At 44.1% G+C, this 18,854-nt stretch overlaps 1 protein-coding gene across 1 annotated transcript in view; it reads right to left on the reverse strand.

The window, feature by feature from the left end:
- Positions 1-18,854, reverse strand: part of CASS4 (Cas scaffold protein family member 4) — a 37,295-nt gene extending 18,441 nt beyond the window's left edge. The window contains exon 1 of the mRNA XM_019972155.2: positions 18,330-18,854. Within this exon, the coding sequence (XP_019827714.2) occupies positions 18,330-18,365 (36 nt within the window). The 5' untranslated portion in view covers positions 18,366-18,854. The remainder of the gene's footprint in view (positions 1-18,329) is intronic.

Consider the following 18,854-nt stretch of genomic DNA (forward strand, 5'->3'; position numbering starts at 1 on the left):
CCCACCTGTTATAATGACAGCAATGGTACTGTACTGCCTACAAATACCTAGTTCCTCAAATGCCCCTTGACCTGATTTTAACCTTTTTCTGGTTCCCTCATCAATTAATCAGTTTAATAAAATCCTTGACATGAGGTCATTTCATATTTGCATGAGAGTTATGATTTTACCTTTTTGAAAATGAGACTTTGTTCATACTGGGGAAAAAACAGAAAGCAAAACACAGTCTCCAATCTATCATCACAATTCCCATGAAATACATCTAACACAGTCTGAGAAGAAAAAACCCATCATCTGAAACGTGCTTGCATTTGTCTGGAAATAAGATAGTGTGTGTGTTTAGGCAGAGCAGTTGCTTCAACATGGCAGCTGCTTGGAAGTGCCCAGATTGGCAGCAGCTTAGCTGGTGGACTTGCCTGTTGCAAAAAGGGATACTTGTCTAGAGAATAATTGCCTTGTGTGATCACCTGCCTGATCGGGCACCCGCAACTGTCCAAAATGGACATCGACAGTCTTGCTATGGAGACATGGTTTACTTTCCATGGACAGAAAAATCTGCAATCTTCAGAGCAGCAGTCCACACCCTAAAGGGCATATAGTCACAGCAAAGGAAAACCCTAACTATGTTGCTAGAACAGGATTCCCCTCAAAATAGTATTTTGTTACAACTGGTTCAGAGACACCTCCTGCAGTCAATTAATGTCTCAAAGCTTTGATAACAAAGACTATCAATATTTACGTTATAAAAGAATTAAATACATGTAAGAAATCTTGGAGAATTCCTCTCCCAGAAAAGGGAGCTAACAGTAGACTATACTGAATGGGGAATTATTTTGTGTTGGGGACACTGAAGCTATGATATCAGTTAATTCTCAGGTGCCTCAGAGGTGGGTTTTCTTCTTCCCATTTTACAGATGAGGAAACAGGGTCAGAGAGATCAGATGACTTGTCTGAGGTCCCATGGACTCGACGTTTTCTCCTCACATCCATTATTGCACCCTTCTCCTTCCAATTCATTCTCTAGACACCAATCAGAATGACATTTTATATGACATTTCTCCTTCTCTGTCTGGTTTACCTCAATTAGTATGATAATATCTATGTATGATAATCCATGTTGCTGCAAATGATGGTATTTCACTCTTTTAATGGCTGAGTAATATTCCATGCTACGTATGTACTACATCTTCTTTATCCATTCCTCCGTCAATGGGCATTTAGGTTGCGTCCATGTCTTGGCTATTGTGAATAATGGTGCAATGAACACTGAGGTGCATGTGTCCTTTTGAATTACGGTTTTCTCCAGATATATGCCAGGCGTGGGATTGCAAGGTCATATGGTAGCTCTATTTTCAGTTTTTTAAGGAACCTCCACAGTGTTCTCCTTTGGCTGTACTAATTTATTAATACATTCCCACCAACAGTGTAGGAGGCTTCCCTTTTTCTCCACACCCTTGCCAGCATTTATTGTTTTGTAGAGTTTTTAATGATGGCCAATCTGACTGGTGCGATGTGATACCTCATTGCAGTTTTGATTTGTATAGAATGATATTTTTTACACATAAATCAGACTGTTGGTCTGTTGTTTAAAAACGTCCAATTGCTTAGAACCACCTTTAGAACAAAACCTAAACTCTGCCTGATTGCCTGGCTTGAGTGACTTCCTCCTGTTAATTTTAGTGCTTCTCTTCTGTTAATTTTCCTCCAGCTGCCTCGTTTTCTTTCTCTGACGCACTGATTACTTCCACCTCAGGACCTTTGCCCTTGTGAGTCCTCCTGCCCTGAACACTCTTCAGCCATATATTTGCACAACTGACTCCTCATCCTTCAGATCTCAGCTCAAGTCACTTCCTGTAGAAGCTGTCCCTGACCACACGGGAAGGCTGGGCTCCTCCTCCATGTGCATGCATGGGACTTGGAGACGAGGGCCCTCTGGGCATGTTAAGAAAGAACCCAGTTGGGACCAAGCCAGACTTTTATGGACAGGACGGCAGTGTGGGGAGAATGAGAAATAGCAGCCTTGGGTTTCCCTGGTGGCTGAGGAGTGAGGAATCCACGTGCCAGTGCAGGAGACATGGCTTCCACCCCTTGTCCGGGAAGATCCCACATGCAACTGAGCTCATGCACTGCAACTCCTGAGCCTGTGCTCTAGAGCCTGGGAGCTACAACTACTGAAGCCCACATGCCCTAGAGCCTGTGCTCTGCAACAAGAGAAGCCACTGCAATGAGAAGCCCGCGAACTGCGACTGAAGAGTAGCCCCTGCTTGCCTCAACTAGAGAAAAGCAACAAAGACCCAGCACAGCCAAAAATAAAAATAAATTAATTAATCCAATTAAACAAAAAAAGAAATAGCAGCCTCAGCAAACAGGTATCGAGCTCTTATGTCCCTGATACTGCACTGAATGCTTTGCAGACAATAGACCGAAGGGACTGATGGGCTACTACAACAGCGTTCTGATTACAACCAAGATCACCACTGAGGCCACCCCCAAGTTATTCTTTGTGTGTGAATGCTCAGTAGTGTCCTACTCTTCGAGACCCCATGGACTGTAGCCTGCCTGGCTCCTTTGTCCCTGGGATTTCCCAGGCAAAAATACTGAAGTGGGTTGCCATTTCCTCCTCCAGGGGATCTTCCCAACTCAGGGATTGTACCTGTGTCTCCTGCATCTCCTGCATTGCAGGAGGATTCTTTACCCCCAGAGCCACTGGGAAAGCCCAAAAGACCTATAGCACCCGGTATGCCCGTGGTCTCTCATGCAAGTACTAACCAGGCCCAACTCTGCTTAACTTCCAAGATCAGGTGAGATCAGGGGCTTTCAGGGTAGTATTAATTTGGGAACATTTGTGTAGACAAGAGATGAAGGAAGGCATATATTTATATTTTTATTCTCTTTGGGCACAAAGACAGTTAGATCTTAGGTACAACAGAAGAAACCTTCCTTGCCAATTTCCAAAAAGGACCTTTCCCTCAAATGCCCATCTTCATACAACAGTTGGGAGAAGGGAAAGGAGACTAGGGAAACAGAGGCAAAGAATAAGAGTTTCTCTCTCTGGGGAGACATTCACATGGCCAGATGCAAAGTGCTAATCCATACTGAACTGGCAATGAGCCACGGGAGTAATTAGCTAGCTTCGTTTACTCATACATCAAGTTTGAGCATCAATTATATGCCTGGCGCTCGGGGGAGATAAAGTGGTGAAGAAAATAGTTCCTGATCTTATGTCGGTGTATATCCTAGCAGAGGAGACATACAACAGAAATAAACATAGGGTTTCTACTTCTCTTAAGTGCAGCCAAGAAAAATACAGAAAGTTATGAGGAATTCTGAGTACAGTTGGGAAGTGGGGATGGATAAGGGCTTAGAGAACATTTTCCTGAGAACTGGCCATGGAAGTTGCAATCTGGGAGTGAGTAGAAATTAGTCGGATTGAGAAAGGGGGAGAAATCATCCAGGCAGAGGAAGAGAAATGGGTGAGGAAGGGAGTGAGTTTGTGCGTTTGTGTGAATTGTATGGTGAGTCAGGGAAACTGAAAGATGTCCAGGTTGTCTTGTTGTTGCTAATGAGTCGCTAAGTTGTGTTCAATGCTTTTGCGACCCCATGGACTGTAGCCCAACAGGCTCCTCTGTCCATAGGATTTCCCAGTCAAGAATACTAGAGCAGGTTGCCATTTCCTTCTCCAAGGGGATCTCGCCAACCCAGGGATCAAACCTGTGTCTCCTGCGATGGCAGGTAGGTTCTTTACTGCTAAGCTATCATGGAAGCCCTGACCAGGTTGTCTGGAAAGAAGTAAACAAAAACCTAGAGCTTCCTTCCGTATTGGCTGACGCTTCTCTCTAATTTCTGGATGGGAAGGGGATTAGATGGAGCTGGTGTGAAGCCAAAGAAGCTCATTAAAGCCAGTGGTGGCCCAGTCCAGGTGGGAGAGGCCTGAGGCTCAGAGGAGGGTGGTGGTTGGCTGTAGGAGCACAGTTGGGAGGAGCTGCTGAGGGATTGTGTGTAATCCTGAGGTGAGTCTTGAAAGAAGGGCAAGGTTATAACTGCTGAGAAGGAAAGAGAGTTGCACTGTGGATCAGGGGAAGTAAGAGGCAGAGAGAGAGATTTGGTCCCATACTTTGTCTTCTGCAGTGATGTAAAAGCTGGCAGAAGCATCTACAGTTCTAAGCAGAGGCCGGCTAGAGGAGCCTGTAGAAATGCCACCTGCTGAAGCTGCTGCTACCAACTTTTATTTCTGCATCATTCCCACTGCCAGGGTGGTCAGCTCCTCTCTAGACCAGGAGGGTGGGCTCCTCGGCGACTGCCCCACACTGGCTCTCCGAGAGCCCAGCTTACCTTCCTGCTTGCCTTTCCACTTTTCTTCAGTTCACTTGAAAGAGCAAAGTGGCAGAAACTCAGAATGTTCTAGCTGGGTCTCATCTATTCTTTTTGCCATATTTCAGAGCTTTATGTTGCCTGTGTCTAGGAGAGGTTAAGGTCATAAGGCGGCAGGCAGAAAGTAGGGATCCAAATGCGAGTCTCTCTGACTCTGAAGCCTGCTACGGCCAATTCACTGCACAGCCCCCCAAAGTCCAAGTCAATTCCTATCCTAATCTGCCAAAGTCTCTGTGCATGTGTGCTTAGTCTCTCAGTTATGCCCGACTCTTGGCAGCCTCATGGACTTTGCAGCCCACCAGGCTTCTCTCCCCATGGAAGTTTCCAGGTAAAAATATTGGAGTGGGTTTCCATTTCCTACTCCAGGGGATCTTCCCAACCCAGGGATCAAACCTGGGTCTCTTGCATCTCCTGCATTGGCAGGCAGATTCTTTACCACTGAGCCACCTGGGAAGCCATAGGCAGGAGAGGCAAACTCAAATGATCATAAGAACCAGGGAAAGAAGTATGTGTAGGTCAGGGAGGAAGGCCAGGTGTCAGACATTTGAGAGTGGTGGGGACTTTGGCATGGTCAGACAGATTTCAGAAGATAACTATTAATGCTGGGGTCAAATGAAGTACTCTACTGCTGAGTCCAGCCCACTGCTCGGGTCTTAGAGGCCTCACCCTGGCTTCCTTTGCAAACTGGGCATTAAAACTAGGGGTCGCAGGAGCATTTATGTCCAATGCAGGACTCCTCTAATGGACATTCTGTTCTGAAGCCTCCCACCCATCCCATTATGTTATCCATGACTATGTGCAAATTGCTCACGGTCTGAGGCTCTCTCCATCCTCCCCTGCTGGCTCCCCTCTCTCCCTCCACAAGGGTCTGATCAGCAGCATCACAGCCCAATCCTGCTCCCTCCTTGCTTTATCCTTCACAAGTCTCCCTCCACTCCCAGACTCTTGTACACCTGAAATTACAGAGTTAGTGGCAGGGGATAGGAGAGTAAGGATCCTGGGATGTTTCCATTAAAGTAGCTAGAAAAGGATTTTTTTCCTTGGGAAGGTAATTATACCATGAGGGCATCAGCACACAGCAGGAAGTAGTAAATAAACAAATGCCACAAACAAGGAGAAATAGAGATCATAAATGTGCAAGGAACTCTGAGTAGCAAGTGATTGCTGGGTCCCTGCTCTGTACAATGTCATGGAACCCCATTAACAAGATGAGTGTTTTTCTTCTACTAAAATCCTTCTTTGAAAAGTGTCCATGTTTAGCATGTTGGCTTCCTTCTCACAGATTCCATGACTTACTTCCAAGAATTCTTAGTTAGTTTTAGGGGAAGGTGATGGAATGGTTCATACTTCCCTTCTGAGGGCCATGAGAGAGAACAGTTATACAGAAGTCACAATTTTTAAAACCACATATACTGTAAATATTTCAAATCCTGTGGTGTATGGGAAATGTGAACCCCTGAGGTTCATGAAGGTTTTCCTGGATGTAGGAACTTCTTTGAGATCCATGCAGTATTCTCTCATCCATCTTTATGAGGCTGCTGAGTCCAGACTCAGAACATCAGGAGTAAATGCAGAGTGGAGAAAGCTCTTTGATCATCTTTAAAGACAAAGGTCTCCCCTTCAATGTACTTGGAAGTATTTCAAATCATATAAATACATAGACAGGCTTAGAATGATCAAAGCAGAGAGAATGGTGCTATCTTTTGGCTTGTGACTGTTTATTTTCCATCAAATTTTAAAGCATAATGTTTTTTTTTTTTAAAAAGGAGAGAGAGAAATAAAAGTTTCCAAAAGCATAATAAAAATCCCCTTACCACCTCCATTTTTCCTTTCCCACCCACATTCTCCAAAAAGGGAAGAAAGAGAGAGGAAGAAGGACAACCCTGAGGAAGAAGCACAGTATCCACATGACATCTTTTCATGGGAGATGCTGATGAGCGACAACATTCTGCGAGGTAACCTTAGAAGAGATGAGGGAGGGGCAGACAGGCTTTCAAGGAGTCACTGCAAAGACTCTCTGGGGAGGCTCCCCACTTTGCAAAGTCCATATAACAATGCAGACTTCGTACACACTGTGTGTCAGCTAATATTGAGTTCCTGTAATTAATCAAAGAGAAAAAAAATTCTCTCTAATCTTCCAGAGGTATATTGAGTCATGTTCATGCTGTTGTTTACTAATTTAGCCAGTACCTCATTCATAAGGATTGCTCATAGCTTTTCAACTCAGTTCCAGGCACTGGGATAAGTAATTAGTATTGATTATCTCACTTGGTAGTCACAATTCCATAAAGCAGGGACTGTTACTAATGTCCCATTTAAGAGATGTGAAAGTTAAGGCACAGAAAGGGTGAGTGAGTAGCCTAAAGCTGCTCAGAGAGGCAAGGAATAGAACCAAGATTGGCACACAGGCAAATCTGACCCTGGAGTCTTCCTTTTAGCCTACAAGTCATAGTGGTTACTGTCTATCACACTGTCCATCACACGATGTCATGTGCATTTCTCTGGATGAGGAAATGACCAAGGGTGCCTCAGGAGAGAGGGATGGCAATCTGATAAAAAACATTTTAACACAGTTGGATAAGTTGCATGGTTAGAGCATCAGAATTAGATACTGCATTAGAATTCAGACAATGGCTTCAATGTAATTACTGACAAATAATGACACATTTGTATAATGGAATACTATACAGTCATTAAAAAGAATGAGGTAGAGTTTATATGAGCTGAAGTGGAACAGTCTCAAAAACAGAGTATTATTATTTGACTGTCATGCAGCTTGTGGGATCTTAGCTCCCTGACCAAGGGTTGAACTTGGACCTGGGTAGCAAAAGTTCAGAGTCCTAACCACTTAACCACCAGAAAATCCCTGAATGCTAATATTTTTAAATGCAAGATGAGAAACTGCAGATGGTAGGCTTCTATGAGGACAGCATCTTTCTGGAAGAAGACCTAAGTCATTGGGGCTCCCCCTCTGGTTTGGGGAACTGGAGACCAGGAAACCCTAGAGATCTGGGATTAAAGGAAAACATGCTTTCAGTCCATGTTTACTGGAACAGTTTCAGTTTTTTAAATCACATGTGCATGTTTTGATTTTTCAATTCAATAATCTAGTGTAAAGAGGGTTCTGTTCTGTTGGAAGAAAATGGCTTCTGTGTTGGTAAACTTGTGCTTCTGCTTGTCATGATCCCTGTTCTACTTCCAGATTTGCTAGATGGGAACCTTGACCAAGCCAGTCTTCATCTCAGCCAAAAGCATTTTGTCACGTAAAAGCATCTCACACCTGGGGAGATGCTTCATGAACTTCCAGGATAACTCACACCATCGATGGCACTCTCATTGTCCATCCATTCAGAGGACCATTTACATCTTGAAAGATGCTGAGAAGTGTTTGGACCATTGTCGAGAACTGGCTGATTTTGTCAGTGTTTTTTTCTCCCCAGCTCCTTGAGAGTAGGACTACAGCGTGAAGATCCCCAGAGAAGGCAACAAAGACCTACCACTTAGATGCAACAGGGTCAGGGACTTCCCTGCTGGTCCACTGGTTAAGAATCTGCCTTCCAATGCAGGAGATACGGGTTCGATCCCTGGTTGGGGAGTAAGATCCCACATGTCACTGGGCAACTAAGCCGGTGTGCCAGAGCTAGAGAGGACTCTGTGTGCCACAATGAAAACTCTTGCATGCTGCAACTGAGACCCGATGCGGCCAAAAAAATCAATAAATAATATTAAAAATAAATGCAACAGGGTCTAACTGCAGGTGTGTTAAGAATCACAGAAGTTGGGACGTCCTGGTGGTCCACTGGTGAAGAATCCACCTGCCAATGCAGGGAACACAGGTTCCAACCTTGGTCCAGGAAGATTCCACATGCTACAGGGCAACTAGATCTGTGGGCCACAACTACTGAAGCCTGCGTGCCCTAGAGCCCATGCTCTGCAATAAGAGAAGCCACTGCAATGAGAAACCCGCACACTGCAACTAGAAAGTATCTGTGCTCGCCACAAAGCATGCGGGCAGCAACGAAGACCCAGCACAGCCATAAATAAACAAAATCGGAAAAAAAAAATCACAGAAGTTTAGTCTGGAAGAAGCTTGAAGGGTTTTTCTGGGCTGGCCCAGGCAAGTGAGAGAGGCACGGAATGAGTCTCCAGGAAAAAGGGGGAGGCAGGCTGCGTTTGTCCCCATCACACCCCCTCCCCTGTGGTCAGCTGCAGAATGACATGTCCTGGGCACAAACACCTGGACCAGAAGGGAGGCCTCCTTTGAGGGGACTGTTCCCAGGACCAGCAATGAACAGCGGCAGGACGCTGCAGCTGCGCATGCGTCTAACACCCGGGAAGGTGTTAGTTTAACCATTTGTTACTTTGCCTGCGCATGGAGTTGTACTACGAGGCCATCGGGCCTCCTCTTCTTTCTCTAAGTTATCTTAACTTTTCTTTCCTTTCATGAATTTCAGCAGCTCTCTGTAGCCACAATTACATTGAAAAGTACAATTCCACACGTTACAGGGAACCGAGAGTCACTTAACATAGCAAGATGGTACATTTCGCAACCAGAACTTGCCTGGAGATTGGCAACTCTATTGAATTATTTCCTTTGAATGTGTCATGCCTAAACATGGGTGCTGCAGAACTTGAGACACCGTGGCTACAATGATCTGCATTTCAATTTCAGAAGTTTTTAGATTTTTTTTTAATGAAGTGAGAGCTAAGTAATTTCTTGCATCATCCCCACAGTATAAAGAAGAGTAGTTTCTCTTGGAGTTTTTTTTTTTTTTTTTTTAACTTGGCAAAGTAGTTAAATGAGAGATGCTGAGGGAAAACTGCTGTCTTTCTTGTGCTTAATATTAATTTGCTTGGATGGGCTAGGAAAATAACTGGCTTCCACTCCACTTTGAGGAAAAAGTTGAAAAGTTCTGGATGGAAAGACTCCAGAATGCAGAGAACATCTGAAGTTATTTAACTGAGATATTGAAATACACTTTTCCAGATTAAGAGAAACAGGACTTTCCTGGTGGCTCGTTGGTAAAGAATCCACCTGCCGATGCATGGGACATGGGTTTGATCTTTGGTCTAGGAAGATCCTACATGTCAGAGAGCAACTAAGCCTGTGAGCCACAACTACTGAGCCCATGCTCTAGGGCCCGAGAGCCGCAACTACAGAAGCCTGCTTGCCCTAGAGCCCATGCTCTGCAGCAAGAGAAGGCATCGCAATGAGAAACCCGTGAACCACAGCAAAGAATAACCCCCACTCACCTCAACTAGAGAAAGCCTGAGAGCAGCAATGAAGACCAGTACAACCAAATAAAGAAAGAGCATGATAAGAATGCATCAAAAATATTAAAAGAAAAAAATAGAAACAAATAAAAGAAAGTTTCCTTGTTTTCTCAACATCTCTAAAAATGATCCTGACTATGAACAGGCACAAACCTTAACTGATTTCTCCATCATAATGTTGAACTCTGATCTTTTCAGCTTTGAATTCTTCCTGATGGTTCAGATGTAAAAGTCTCTCACACGGGGACTTCTGTAGCCGCAGAAGGCATTGTCAACTAATAAGAGTTTGAGGAAGAGACAGTGGCCAGAAAAAAATTCCAAAGCCACTGAGTGGAAATGAGGCATTTTCTTCCCTGATGCCTGAATAGTGTGGTTATCCAATAGATTTGGGTCTTCACCAGACCCAGATGTTTGAATATACTTCCCCTATTCATGGGAACTTTGCTAAAATATGCTTTCCCTGCTTCACTGATTTGACACTTATTAAGCACCAACTGTATGTCTGATGTGTATTAGGGGGAGCAAGGTGAACAAGTTTCCTTAGTCTAAGCTCAGGGTTGAAATGATGCAACAATGAAGATCTCCCGGGTCTTCTAAGTAATTGATCTTTTTGGATGTGGCCCAAGACAGGTTGGTGTTGTACCAAACTGTTTTTGTAGCCTGTAGTGCCCTAGAGACACAGCATATTTGTTCATCCATTCCCCAAAGCCCCTCCCCACCTCGAAGTTCATTCCTTGCTAGACAAGTCCCTGAATTTTTGTTTAAGATACTTGGTTTGGGGACAAGAGTTGTTGAGAGCAAAGGTGGGCCAAGGTAAGTGGTTGGGATTCAGCCTTCTCTTGTGAGAAACTTGTGGAGGGAGGAGGGCAAGTAGCTGAGAATTTCCTGGATCTCAGGACAGGACCCTCATCTGAAAGTGTAGGGTTCCCATCCAGCTCCAACCCACCCCCCACTGCATTTTGCACAGTTTCTTCTCTTATTCTTATCTCCTATTTTGTGAAAGTCATCAGAGGAATTAAAGAAAGTGACAGGTGGGATCTTTTCCTATTTCATCTTTTCCTTCCTTTCTTCCTTTTTTCTTGCTTTGAAAGGTAAAGGGAAGGAATGGCATGGAGACCAAAGAAGGTGTTTCATGGCCTTTGAGCAGTCTGAAGCAATTGCACCACCCTTATTAGGGGAAAGCTTTGTCTAAGACTGTGCTTCTTAAACTTCGTGTCCTATTAACTGCATAGGAAAGGAAAAAAGGAAAGTGAAGTCACTCAGTTGTGTTCGACTCTTTGCCACTCCATGGACTGTAGCCTACTGGGCTCCTCCATCCATGGGATTTTCCAGGCAGGGGTACTGGAGTGGAAATTTTCTCCTCCAGGGGAATCTTCCTGACCCAGGGATCGAACCCAGGTCTCCTACATAACAGGCAGACACTTCACCATCTGAGCCACCAGGAAGGGTGACTATTAACTGCATGCTTCCTGTCATACCTGTGTGCTGTTCGTATACTTTCTAACTTAAAGAACAATATTAAATTAAACCAATTAAAAAAAAAACTCTCCCAAAGCAATATGACCTATGAAATAAAAAATTTGATAAGCCAGCCTTAGTTTTTTCCCAATGCACATTAGAATACATAGCTAACATTAACAAATGTCCCATCTATGAACCACACCTAAAATAATCTTGTGTGACTGAGGTCAAAGTCCCTGTAGGGTGTGGTTTTTCCATTTGACTGATCAGGAAGAATTCAAAACTGGTCCAAGCTATTTAATAGATTGCAGAGAAATAAGTGAAGGTTCATACTTGTTCACGGAATTCTCCATTGCCTAGGGTCATATTTAGCGTTGTTAGGAAAACAACAAGCTACCTGTTAAGTTCTTCTCCCATTCTGTTAGCAGGAATTTTTTTCCAGGTTACCAGGTTTATTCATTTTGTTGTTAGTAATGAGTCACAGACAAACCAATTGCTAGCCTTACAGGAGACACCACAAGGAAGGTTATAGACCATGTGCTCTGCAACTGTCCCTGTTGATTTCTTAATCCCCTCATTTTGGTGTTTCCCAAAGTATAGAAGCCAGTTGATGTTTCCGCTGTTAGTAATTGACTCTCATGCTCTTTCAACCTGTGAGTTTAAATTCTGCACCCAAGTGAACATTCTTTTTTAAAATATTTATTTATTTATCTGGCTACAGCAGGTCTTAGTTGCGGTGTGCAGAATCTAGTTCCCTGACCAAGGATCGAACCAGGGTCTGCTGCCCTGGGAGCTTGGAGTCTTAGCCACTGGACCACCAAGCACCTTTCAGCTTTTGTTAACCAGGTGTCAAACATCTCCAAGAGAGAAGCATCCTACTGCTTTCTTACCCCAGTTGTCCCCAACGCCAACCCCCAAATGATAGGCTGCTGTAACAAATGTGTGACAAACAAAACTGCTGTTGCTTTTGTGAAGCAAAGGTTAGTTCCCTGACCAGGAATCAAACCCATGACCCCTGCCCTGGCAGCCCAGAGTCTTAACACTGGACCACCAGAGAAGTCTTGAGAAGCAATGGTTTAAAGAAAAAGAACAACCGGTTCACTAATTTATAAACTCATGGCAAACCACTCTGAATGGGCAGATGGGTCGCCTGGACTTGCCCAGGATTAACACTTCCTTGAGGTGCCTTAAGAACTGGCAAAGCCTCCCTGGGAGGAGCGACCTCTCCGGCGCAGGCGCACATGCTGCACTCTAGGTCCTAACTCTGTCCTGGCCATGAGCACACAAGAGCCCTCTCCCATTCTGCTAAACACATGGCTCATGAGCACTGCATTTGGAAATGGTTCCTAACAGATGACTTCCCCTTTTTGCAACTCATGTTGAAGTCTTCGAGTATCACTTATAGGGGCATTTTTTTTGTTGTTACTAGCCTCCCACCTTCCTCCTTTGAAGTTATTTCCCCTCTTGTCATTTCCTCTCTGAGTCATCACGGTTCCAAGATGACCACACATGTTTCTACAGCCGCTTCCCCATTCCATTATCATGCAGGCCACTTTCCTTTGAAAAGTCTCCTAATAGGCGTTTTTAACTTTAAGGGTAAGCTCGATGGTGTTCTGTTTTGCTTCCTCCCCGCCCCGCCCCGCTCAATCCCACCCCGTCTCCCCCCAGCAAAGTGAGCTCTTTAGTAAATACTCTGTTAAGGGAATTAAAGGTTATCAAACAGGGGAAAGAATATTCTGTACTAGATTGTTAATGCTAATGATGATTTATTAAGTATTGAAAAAGGGGACCAAACCTTTTTTCTCTGTGGTATTTAGAGCAGCATCTGGCTTAATATTTGTGGAATGAAGGAAAGGATTTTCAACAGAAAATGGAAATAAAGTTGGTGAAAATAAACATCAGTTTCTTGGGACTTTCCTCGCGGTCCAGTGGTTAAGATTCTGAGCTTCCACTACAGGGGGGGCAAGGGTTCAATCCCTATTCTGGGTACTTATCTCTCAGGCCACTCAGTGTGGCAAAAAAAAAAAAAAATCAGGGTTGGGTGGGAGGGAGGTTCAAGAGGAAGGGAATATATGGGATATATGTCTACTTAAGGCTGATTCACACTGTTCTATGGTAAAGCAATTATCCTGCAATTAAAAATTAAAAAAAAAATCAGTTCCTTAAAAAGAAAACTATTTAGCACACGCAGTTCACTAAAAGCTATTTCTACCTTTATTTAATCTTCCTTCTGTTCACATCTCCTGACACTTTTGAACACCAAATGTCTTATTTTTTTCAAAAGGCAGAGCGAATGATTCTTCTCCGTGTGCACTGAGAACAGCAGGGTACCATCTGAGATGGAAAAGGAAGCCCTGCTCTGTCTCCTGAATCACCTCCTGCTTCTGCTGTCTCCTACTGACTGTCCATGGGCACCCAGAAGCCTGAGTGATCTCTTAAAAGGTAAGACAGCCCGTGTCACCTCCTGCTTTAAACAGGCCACTGGTTTCCGCTGCAGTCCAAGTTCTCAGTCCAAGTTCTTCCAGCGTCGACGAGCCCCAGTGTGCACAGGACACTGCCGACCCCTCAAATGTTGCTGCTGACACTTTCTCCCCTTGTGACTCTTCTCTAACATCACTGGCCTTTTCACCGACACTCTGCTCTGCTCAGTTCATTCCTGCCCTTGCATTTGCTGTTCCCTCTGCCTGGAATACTTTCCCCATCATTCTGGTTTCCAGAGAGGTCCTTTCTGTCTACCACCTCTGTCAGGTCACCCTGTTTTGTTTTCTTTAGGGCAGTTAGCAGCATCTGAAATCATTGCGTCCCTTTACTGACTTAACTGACCTTCTGACCCCACAGGAACGTTGGCTCTTTGTTGATCACCCTGATCCCCAGAGCTCGATAACTATGTGTTGGGTAAAAGGATGACAGTGAACCATGAGCTATGTTTTCCACTGGGTTCTGTGTCAGCCTGTCCTGCCTTGGGAGGCAGGTGAAGGGGTCAAGCGCTGGATAAAGTCAGAGGGAGGCCACCAGTGCTTGTGGCTATGACTTTGGTTGCAAAGGCTCAGAGATAAGGCAACATCTGATCACGGGAGAAGGAGCAGGTGATTCTCAAGTGTCTAGGTTGAGAGGTGGGTCAGGTTGGGGCCAGGGAGGGCTTAGGAGAGCTGAGAGTCAGGGATGACCTCTGTTCCCAGACATCTGATAAGCAGGAAGTACCGTTCCTGTCCTCAAGGCTGTTTTGCAAGGGCTCTGCACGCCTGTCAACCTCCCATTCATTCACACACACATACACCTAGGTGTTTCTTGAATACCTACTGTGTGTAGGCACTAAAGATGCAGCACTGAGGGTTTCCCTGGTGGCTCAGTGGTAAAGAATCCACCTGCCAATGTAGGAAACACAGGTTCCGCCCCTGATCGGGAAGATCCCACAAGCCATGGACAACGTAGCCTGTGCGCCACAACTATTGAGCCTAGAGCCTGGGAGCCATAACTACTGCAGCCCGTGCACCTACAGCCCCCGCTCTGCAAGAAGAGAAGGCACCATAACGAGGAACCTGCACTCCACAACTAGAGAGTACCCCCACCACTCTCTGCAACTAGAGAAAGTCCTTGTGCAGCCATGAAGATCCAGCACAGCTATAAATAAATACATAAAGTTGCAGCGCCGAATGAGAAAGCCCAGATCTATCCTTAATGGAGTTGACTTTCCAGAGCAGGAAACAATCAATCTCCCATCTTGATAAGAGAGGCTGAGATGGATGGTGAGATGATGCAGTGGGTGTCTAAAGGGAGGCGGTTTAGACAGGGTGGTGCAGAGAGGCCTTTGGCTGGCAAGATGCTTGATAGGAGTACCCAGTGGTCCAGCCACAGGAAGAGAGAAGCATGCCAGGCCAGGAATGGCAGGGGAGAAGGGGAAGGAATTTGTTCAGGGAAGAATTCAGCTCCAGTGGGGGAGCTGGTGGGAGTGGATCATTATACTTCAGAGCTTCTAAAGGTATAAGGAGAGCCTGCAATTGTTCCCCACTCACAAACAAAGCCTCAGTGAGCATTCTTGCCCAGAAGCACCAGAGCAGGAGAGTCTCAGCGACCGGTGGACACTCTGATGCCACCCTAGTCTATCAGGGTCTAAACCAACCCTGGGAATGTTGGTGGTTTTTTTAAAAAAACAATTCAAAGTCTTCACTATAGACCCTGCTTGACTGATTCTGGAACCATTTCACTCAGAGGTGCAATGAAGCAGGACCATTTGCTTTTCAATTGAAGCTGAAATCTGAAATGCTGAGAACATTTCAGGACATTTAAAAGTTCTTAAAACATAAACATGATTTAAGTCAGTTCTCTGGACCATCCACCTTTCAGTAACACAATGAAGACACTTGTCTGAAAATTCCCTTCAGAAAACCAAGTGAGCAAACAGCCTATAGCTCTACTCATAAGAGAGAACATCTAGACTGTAGAGAAAATACTACAGAAAGTAGGTTTTCAAATAGTCGAGATTCTCAGAAAATGATGGAAAATAACCACCATGCTTATTTGACCCAGGATTCCTCTTTCGATTTCTGGACATTCACTCCAGGGAGACAAAGATGCTATTTTCAGTATCACTTCTAAGTGTGTGGACGTGTGCACGCACACGCACACACACACACACACACACACACACACACTCAGAAGTAAACACAATTTGCATTACATTTAATAAAACCACTTATTCATCTTGTCTTTTAGACCTGATTTTCTAGCTTTTCTTGAATGAGTTGAACATGGAGCCCGTCAGCTACAGTCCACTGAGAGGCTGGATTTACCAACTTGCCAACGCATCATGGTCTCTATTTTTGCTGCAGTCACACTGTTTGAGGTCAGTGTTTCCTAGCTCTAATTTTATCACGTTTATTTTTCAGTTTTTCTCTTCATTTAATAAGACAGTTTGGGGAAACTTAATAAAAGTCAGACAATTACACAGAGCCTGCTGTGCACACAGGTGAAATTCTAGTGACGAGGAAGTCCAGGTTGGCTGTTAAGCAGCAACACTGGGGAACAGCCTTGGAGGGCTCTGCTCGCCTCCTGACGTGCACAGGCAGACATCGGGACACGAGAGGTGTTGGGGAAACACTCGGGTCACCCAAGTGAAAAGCAGGGTTGCTTTAAAGTCAGATGCCCCGATGCGGGGGACCACTCCCATGGCATGACCCCTTCACGTACTGTGTTACCATCGAATCAGAAGCACCTAAACAGCAATGTAGGCATTAAAAATACTGAGGTAGATCAACAGTGCTAAAACAGACAGCATTCTAATACATAATTTTCACTGTGAAAGACAAGAAGCCCCACAGATATTCAGTTACTGCTCCCGCTCTTGTAAAGCCATTTTAAAAAGTATATTATTTTCTTTGTGTATTGGTGGTTTTATAGGAATGCTGGGGAAGCCGTGAGGTGAGGCTGCCTTAGGACTGGGAGTGGAAGACTTGGGTTCTTGCCCTGGGACTGCCCTTACTGGGTGGGGGCATTTGAACAAGTTCACATGTCATTCATCTAAGACTTGGGTCGGCAATCTAGGGCCTTTAGACCAAATCCACATGACCGGTCCAAGAGTTAAGAATGATTTCATATTTTTAAAGGGTTGTAAAAACAAACAAGAATATGCACTGGAGATCAGAGGTGGCCCACAGAGCATAAAACACTATCTGGCTCTTTATGAAAAGAGTGTGGACCTCTTGCCTAAGGATCAGGATATAGTGAGGTGGTTAAGAGCTGGGGCTTGGGTCAGTCTGCCTGGTTGGTACCTGGCATTCTACTAACTAGCAAATGACCTTGTCAAGTCGTTTCAAGGTCATCTGTCCTCATCTGGTCTACTTTCCTCATCTGTAAAATGAGGATAAGAGTAACACACCTACCTCATGGAGATGTCGAGAGGATATAATGAAAAGCAAGCAGAAAACTCAGCACCAGGCCTGGCAGATGGACAGTCAGTAAGGGTCAGCTGTTACTATCTGTATAATATCGATAATAGAATTTTATGGGGCTGCTGAGACTATCAAATATATGTTACATGCATGTATATATATGTTAATCACATGCTGCAAAGTGCTGTAGAAACTGGGCAGATTTAGCGGCCCATAAATAAAAATAAGTCTAAATTATAAAAAAATCTGGATATTCATAGAAAATGTCAATGTTATGAAAGAAATAAAAAGTAGTGGATTGTTCTAGATTAAGGTTGACAGAGACCTAACAAACAAAATGTGTGATCCTGGAATGAGTTTGGGGTTAGAAAAACAAACACACACATACACAAAGACATAGTAATAGCCAAAAAAGATAGAAAGGATATTTTTGGATTTCTAGAAAATGTGAATGTAGCCTGTGTCTAAATATATATAGGTTTATATATAAAAAAATATATAAATAGATCACAAATGTGATAAAGTGCCTGGAATCAGTGAATCTAGGTAAAGGATAATGCACAAGTTTACTGCATTTTTTTTTTTCTGTTTTCCCAGTGCTTTAAATTTTTTTCAAAGAAAATAGTTGAGTACAAAATTCTAGGATAGCTAATATACATTAGAGAGGCTGTCATGGGTTTTTCAGCTGTAACTTTCACTAATGACACCTATGATTATTATAATAATAAATATCACATATTTAATCATATAAGCAAGCTTCCCATTTCATAATTGCTTCATTTCTTTTTCCTGTTCTACTTAGAATTTTTAAAAAGATGTAGCAAAATAACCCTGACCTTCACTTTCCTTGTGTCTGAGCAGTCTTTTTGTTTTCTTTTTTAAGCAGTTATTTCAACTTTCTAAATAGCAAAACCTTTTTGATCCCTGCCACAGACTTGAGCTCTGCTCAGGAATAATCAGTACAGAAGGTATCATGAAAACAGCATGAAAACAGCATAGGAAAGCCTGCTGAGGGCTCAGGGCCAGAGCAGAGACCTATGTCTTGCTCAGAAATGTGTTAGAAGGTGAATGGGCACAAAGAGATGGGTTGTGTTATCAGTCATGTACACTGAGTTTTGCTAGAAAATAATTTGCATCCATCTCTGAGTCAGACTGGTAAGGAGCTTTATAGCACATATATTTTCTGCACTTAAACTCCCATGAAACTTTCTTCTCTAGAGCTTACATGTTACTGTTACATTTTTTACTTCATCAGAAACTCAGCACTGAAATCAGCCACTGTCCTTAACCCAGACTCCTCCATCTTCTGCCCCTGCAGACCGCCCGGCCACTCACCTTGGGCGCTCCGTCCAGGATGCCTGCTCCTTTCATGTTGCTCGTGTGAACCTGCTCCTCTGAGCCCGGCAGCTAATATCTCTGACTTCAGAAGCGGTTACGCAATGTCACTGCATGCCTCTGGCTGGTTCTCAGAAACTGAATTCTATGGAGCTATCTGACAGCACAGGAAATTGTCAGAATGGTTCTCCTAGAAGGCAGACTTTCTGGAAAGGAGGAGAAGAAAAGAAATGAAGGAGGGAAGATAAGAAATCAAGGCCACCCTCACTCCTCAATGCCTAACGTCTATGAGTAGAGACTGTCACACATTTGCTCTGAGAAACCGCAAAAGGGGAAAAAAATAGTCTTCTCCTTTATAGGGTGAAGTTCCTACTTTGAAAAGCTGAGTGCATGAACGCACGGCAGTCTCATTCCCTGAACGCTGTGGAACAACTCCCACTGGACAGATCAAACTTATTTCTCTGATTAGAGGCCGCCAGGACAAATTTCTGATAGTGGTCAGTGTTTCTTCCTTCTCGCCCCTTA

Source organism: Bos indicus, chromosome 13, assembly GCF_029378745.1.
Source record: "Bos indicus isolate NIAB-ARS_2022 breed Sahiwal x Tharparkar chromosome 13, NIAB-ARS_B.indTharparkar_mat_pri_1.0, whole genome shotgun sequence".
Taxonomy (NCBI): Eukaryota; Metazoa; Chordata; class Mammalia; order Artiodactyla; family Bovidae; genus Bos; species Bos indicus.